This window comes from Mus pahari, unplaced genomic scaffold, assembly GCF_900095145.1.
Source record: "Mus pahari unplaced genomic scaffold, PAHARI_EIJ_v1.1 scaffold_11518_1, whole genome shotgun sequence".
Lineage (NCBI taxonomy): Eukaryota > Metazoa > Chordata > Mammalia > Rodentia > Muridae > Mus > Mus pahari.
The window spans coordinates 1-6,752 of record NW_018391917.1 but is presented as its reverse complement, the minus strand read 5'-3'; the positions used below and the strand labels follow the sequence as shown (position 1 = coordinate 6,752).

General features: G+C 41.2%; 1 protein-coding gene across 1 annotated transcript in view; it reads right to left on the bottom strand.

Moving 5' to 3' along the window:
- The window catches only part of LOC110314748 (TD and POZ domain-containing protein 5-like), a 5,627-nt gene extending 3,275 nt beyond the window's left edge, over positions 1-2,352 (bottom strand). Inside the window, exon 1 of the mRNA XM_021188979.1 lies at positions 1,298-2,352. Within this exon, the coding sequence (XP_021044638.1) occupies positions 1,298-2,352 (1,055 nt within the window). The remainder of the gene's footprint in view (positions 1-1,297) is intronic.
- Between the last annotated feature and the right edge of the window lie 4,400 nt (positions 2,353-6,752).

The window sequence follows — 6,752 nt, the reverse complement described above, 5'->3', positions numbered from 1 at the left end:
TGTAAATGTACCACATTTTCTGTATCCATTCCTCTGTTGAGGGACATCTCTGTTCATTCCAGCATCTAGCTAGAGTTGGTTCTTAACCTGTGGATCCCCATTCCTTTGGCAGTCTGATGACCGGTTTCTAGAGGGTTCATATTACATATCCTGTATATATATCAGCTATTTAAAATATGATTCATAACACTAGCATCAGTACAATTATAAAGTAACCACAAAATGGTTCTGGTTGACAACAACGTGGAGAACTGTACAAAGGGGGCACAGCATATGGAAGATTGAGATTTCCTGACCTAGGGAGTGTGAACCTGTAAGGCACCCATCCCTTCTAGTGGTTTCAAGACTTATAAAAGATTTTTGCCTGCCTTGAAACACACACACCTCTCTCCCAGAAGGTGTAGGCTCCATGCACTTTGGTCTGCTCTTCCCAGCCGTCATAAGAACATGATGGTGGAGTTCTCATTTGTCAGCACTAAATGCCAAGAGAAAGTTAAAGGGTTTCTAATNCTGGTAGGACAGTGAGAGGTCTGCACAAACATCCAGAGCTGAGCAGGACCTATTGGACTACATTCACATTCTCTGAACATAAACATCTCTAGAATCCAAAGACTGTTTTCAAAAGTTTTATTCCTATTATATTTTATTTGGTTAAGGTTTTGTCTACAGAGCTGTTTGTAGCAATGGAGAGCAGAGGAGGGCGTCAGATCCTCTGGATCACTAGTTAGAGGTGGTTGAAAAACTCTCCTGTCTGCTGAGAACTTGACCAGGGTTCTCTGAGTGAGCTGTAACTGCTTCTGCAGCTGAGTTCCCACAAACTGAATCTTTAAAAAATAAAAGTCTTCATGGTCTTTTCCTTCTCGAATGAGTTAAAATTTGTGCTTGATTTATCCTTTGCTCTGGGTCCCAGTCATCTCTGCTACATAGTCCAATGCAGACAGATTTCTCTGAAGAAACTCAGATGTGTCTGTGCTTAGGGACAGCACCTACATTAAATCCCAGTTTCCAAGTCATCAGATAAAAATCATGCTAGAACATTAAAGGAGTAGATGTCAAGGAGACTGTCCCAGACTCCAGTGCTGCCCACTCCCCACCCACCATTTCAACATAGAACAGCTGTTTTAAATCCTGAGCCACCATGCTGCCTTTTCCCTGATTCACTATAAATGTTCCAGCAATACTGTACTCTAACCAGAAATCAGTGGGAACAACACTGGTTATAGCTGTTGGAAGACAGATGTTGATCATAGCTGTCCATCCCCTAAACTCATTTTAGCTGTTTGAGTAAGGGTTCCAAGAACACTGTGCAGAAGCCAGGAAGTGGAATGCTTCAGCCACCAAGTGGGGATGTGACTCCTCCATGGACTTCCACTCTGAGGTCTCAGAGACCTCAGAAGCATGAAGTGCAATGAAATCCAGGGTCTTAGTCTTCAGCTGCTCTGTGCTGTGAAGGTCGGCCAGGATGAGAGTGTGTGCAGCATTCTTCACAGAGAGGTTCCTGCAGAGGGCATCCTCACATATAACCATCAAGCCCTCCATGCCATACCTGTCAGCAGCTGCCAGGACATCACAGGCCATGGAGTGGCTCTGGAGGCTTGGTACCTTCCCAGTGTAAATGAAGGCCATCATCTCCTTGAAGACTTTGGGATCCAGGTCTTCCATATCAACACGGTTTGTTAGTCTCTCCTTCATTTCATGTTCAAACATGGCTCTGAAAACTGGAGAGCGAGCTGCTAGGATGGCCTTGTGAGCCCTGAATTTTTGGCCAGCTACAAACAGGCAGCAGTCTGTGAGCAGGGAATTCTCCCACAGCTCGCCTAGGTCATCTGCCAACACGTGTCTTGGATCCGTGATTGCAGGTGTTATGTTCTGTCCAGGTGTGTTAAAGAAGGCTCCTACTATGCTCACCTTGCAGCAGAGGGTAAGCTGGTCTTCAGGGAAGAGCCAAGGTGGATTGGAGAGGAGGAAATCTCGTAGGATAAACTTTTTGAACCCCCTGTATTGGTTTTTTTCAAAGCTAAGGACATTTGTGCTCTTCCTTCTTCGATAACTCTCTCCTTGGGAAGTTGTGATCCAGAACTCNNACTTTGCCCAAATTGGACTCTTTTGACANTGGAGTAACCCCAGGNAAACTGNCAGGTAATCTTTGCTTTCTTCATNAATTCCNTTTGGGTGTACCCTNAAACACCATTCCACTTTGTCACTGGCCTCCATTGAGAATTTTGGACTTGTAATCTTTTCCCTACTTCCATCCATGCAAAATGAAAAGTTGCTAATGGTCCACTTGTGGCANAAGTTGTGAACACTGATATGTGTGTATCCCCACCCTGTGGCTTCCATGTCCCCTGACATTTCTGCTGGAGGTAGTTTCGAGTTTACGTTGATCTGTAAAGAACTAGAAGTTATTTCACCTTCATCCTGTTAGAAAAAATTATAGATACATTTTAGATTTTAGTTTCAATTTCTCCTAAATTGCCCTTCTACTATGTTCGAAAGTTGTGTTTCTATTATATTTTTTCTCTTGGTTTCAATATTTGTTTTATAGAAGATAATATAGATCTGTAGTGAGTTTTAAATCTCCCTCTTTTGCTCTGTCTCCCCTCTCTGTGTTTGTGTCTCTCTTTGTCTCTGCCTTTCTGTGTGTTTGTGTGTTGATTGAGTCTTAGGTCTGTGGTAACTAGTTTTGGCTATTCTATCCACTTTTCTGAGGGAAAAATTTTTAAATATTCTCATTTCAATTGTTCTGTATTTCTCTTGCCATCTGGTTATCTGTGTTGTTAGTTGGTCTCGCTGTTTCTGATTGTGACTTGTCCCTCCTGCAAATCATCTAAACAGTCGCATAACCCCTAAAGAAATAGAAGCAGTCATTAAAAGTCTCCCAACCAAAAAATCCCAGGTCCAGATGGGNTTAGTGCAGAATTCAATCAGACATTCAAAGAAGACCTAATACCAATACTCTTCAAACTATTCCACAAAATAGAAACAGAAGGAACCCTACCCAGTAAGTTCCATGAAGCCACAGTTATGCTGATATCAAAACCACACAAGGACCCATCAAAGAAAGAGAACTTCAGACCAATTTCCCTCATGAACATCGATGCGAAAATACTCAGTAAAATTCTCTCAAATGGAATCTAAGGACACATCAAAATGATCATCCACTTCAATCAAGTAGGCTTCATCCCAGGGATGCGGGGATGCTTCAATATATGGAAATCCATCAACATAATTCACTATATAAACAAACTCAAATAATGAAAACCACATGATCAACTCACTGGATGCTGAGAATGCATTTGACAAAATTCAACACCCCTTCATGGTGAAAGTCTTGGAAAGATCAGAAATTCAAGGCCCATATCTAAACATAGTAAAAGCAATACACAGCAAACCAGTAGCCTATATCAAACTAAATGGAGAAAAACTCAAAGAAACCTCACCTATTCAATATAGTACTTGAAGTCCTAACCAGAGCAATTAGACAACAAAAAGAGGTCTAAAGGATACAAATTGTAAAGGAAGAAGTCAAAATGCCACTATTTGCAGCTGATATGATAGTGTCCTTAAGCCACCCCAAACATTCCNCCAGAGAANTCCTAAACCTGATAAACAAGTTCAGCAAAGTGGCTGGATATAAAATTAACTCAAACAANTCNNTAGTCTTCCTCTACTCAAAGGACAAACCATTTCACTGAGCACAAGTAGTGAGGTGGAATGTGGTCCCCAGTGGAGGATTTGGANAAGAGACTGAAGGAGTTAAGGGGTTTTGCAGGTCCATTTTCTGAGCAACAGTGTCAACCAGCTACCCTCTCCCCAGGACTGGACTACCAACCAAAGAGTACAGGCTGAATTCCAGATAATGTAACAGTTGCTAAAGCCAGTACTTACTTAGTCCACAAAGTTTGAAGTCTCAGGTGTTCTGCAATATATACAGGAATCCTGCAGAAGTCGGTTCTAATGTCAGTGAAGAAATGGACTTGCTAGTATGATGAGAGCAAGCAGGCCAAGAGACAAATCTTCCTTCTTCCATGTGTTTATATAGGCCCCTATCAGAAGGTGTGGCCCAGTACAGGGTGTGTCTAATAGTCTCAATTTCTGGATTAAAGGTGTGTGTTTTCCTGTCTCAAGACCCAGATTAAAGGTGTGTGTTTTTCTACCCCATGGGTCTGTATGTGAACTGGATCTAACTACTTCATCTTTTTTTTGTTTGTTTTTTGTTTTTTTCAAGACAGGGTTTCTCTGTGTAGCCCTGGCAGTCCTGGAACTCACTCTGTAGACCAGGCTGGCCTCGAACTCCGAAATCTGCCTGCCTCTGCCTCCCAAGTGCTGGGAGGCATGCGCCACCACGCCTGGCTTAACTGCTTCATCTTAAGCAAAACATTTTTAAAAGCTGTGCCCTCTAGTTTTGTATGTTATGTAAGTCCGGGGTAGTCCAGACAGGAAGAACAGCCATCACCAGTGTACTTTGATTACTGGGGTCACTCTTCCATAAATGAAGGCATAATGTCAATTTCTGCACATCTGTTACTTATCCTCATGCTGGTCTACACTGATTCCTGCCATAAACATGATTAAGGAAGGTGTTCTGTCCTGAACTTGTCCCCAGTCTGAGTGCTCACAAAATGGAGGGCACGTGGAAGAGCTGCTATATAGTGGGCAGAATGAAAACCCCAAACCTCTGAAGGTGACTTTCTTTCTTTCTTTCTTTCTTTCTTTCTTTCTTTCTTTCTTTCTTTCTTTCTTTCTTTCTTTCTTTCTTTCTTTCTTTTTTTAAAGATTTATATATTTATTATATGTAAGTACACTGTAGCTATCTTCAGACACCCCAGAAGAGGGCGTCAGATCTTGTTCCGGATGTTTATGTGCCACCATGTGGTTGCTGGGATTTGAACTCCGGACCTTCAGGAGAGCAGTTGGGTGCTCTTACCCACTGAGCCATCTCACCAGCCCTGAAGGTAACTTTCTTTTTTCCTGTGTGTTATTCCAATTAGACCCACAGATCTTGTGATGACTCCTCCCAATTTGGTTGGTGGTCTTGTACTTCCCCTCAGGAAATCCTTAGTGGAAATCATTTTTCACTTAAGGTTGTGGAATAGAAATAATCTAAATGCTTCTTAATTCAATCACTTTAATTGGCAGGATTCACCTTATCAATGCCTCATAGTCTGCATCCTCCACAGGTGACTTCTGTCCTCTTCAGACATGGAACTGCCATGCTTACTGTATTGGTCCTGAAAAGGGAGAGACTGCAGCATACATTCAACAGATATCAAAGATTAGGGTTTGTCATTACTGCCCTTATGTATAATGAAGTGTAAATCTCTTCCTACATCTCACATCTCTTCAGTCCTTCATGGCTTAGAACTATAGTCTAGAGGACACAGAAATACCTACAGTGATTCAATCAGCTCAGCCACGCCCAGCTCTCCTGTATGTCTGGCTCCAATGCTGNACATCCCTCAGGGTAAATCAATCGGTTGGTTTTGGTTTTTTGATTCCTCCCTTTGACTTATTGCTACTATTAGAGTATCAGTGACCCTTTATCAGATTCTTTTCAGACATTGGAACCTCAGCCTCAGATCAGAGTCCTCGAAAGACTGGAATCACATCTTTCAAAGTTTCTGGACAACACTATCTAAACCGAAGATGCCTTTACTAGACTCACCTCCAGAGGTGACAGAGCAGTTGAATTTCTAAGGTGTTTCTTGGAAAAGTAAGTATTATTCATCTGTATTTCTTGTCATCTCTGTGGTTTTTTATCTCCATGTCACAATCTAGGATCATTGGATCTCATCCTCATGTTGCTAGTTAGTGAGAAGTGATTTCCAAAGGTATTAAGAAAAATCAAAATGGCAGATGTTTTAATTGTGGTAAGCAAGATCTCTTGAAATGGATTTTAGACAAGGCATTTCTAGCAACAATGTGTTTTATGTTTTTGTTTTTTTGTTCTTTTTTTGAAAAGTAATCCAAAGAGAAGACTTCTGACTTCTCGAATATGCAGAAGGTGTGGCAAAGGCTGGCATTGGAGCAACGATTTCAGATCTAAAAGGGATAGGCAAGGTAACCCTTTGCCATCAGAAAAGGGGGTTCATGCAGGCCCTGATATCAAATTTCATTCAATCATTCCCTGTCAGTTTGGGAGATACTCAGTCACAGAGTAATTAAAAGATTAAATGCTTATTGTTCAAAAACAATATTGCTCTAGAGATAATTAAGGACAAAACAGCAACAGTAACTAAAACAAAAAATTCAGAGAAAAGATCAAACAAACATTTTGGCACAATGCTATAAATGATCAGATCAAAGCCAAAATTACAATAAATGACATTGAAATTGAACTTTTAGTAGACAGAAGAGCGGATGTAATAATGATTTCATCAAAATCTTGGCATCCAGATTGACCTCTCTAGGAAATAAATATTCAGCTTTCAGGGACTGGAACTTTATCTCAGGCAAAATCAAGTGCAAGATGGGAATAGGGTCAGAAGGACCAATAAGTAAACTAAGCCATGTCCATGTCTGGTCTCTNCNATCTCAGTGGAATGACCCTTGCGAAATNTATGGTAGAACCAGAGAAGGCTGCTTGAACATAGATTTAAGTGAATAGAAAATGCATATTAGCAGTCCTACAGTTTCAATGGGCATTTGGGAACTCAGTGGACCACCAGCTTTAATGAAGCAAGCTTTTAATAACAAAATCCATATTCTGCATTGATACAATTTAGTTAACAGGAACAGTAATCCAGGAGCAG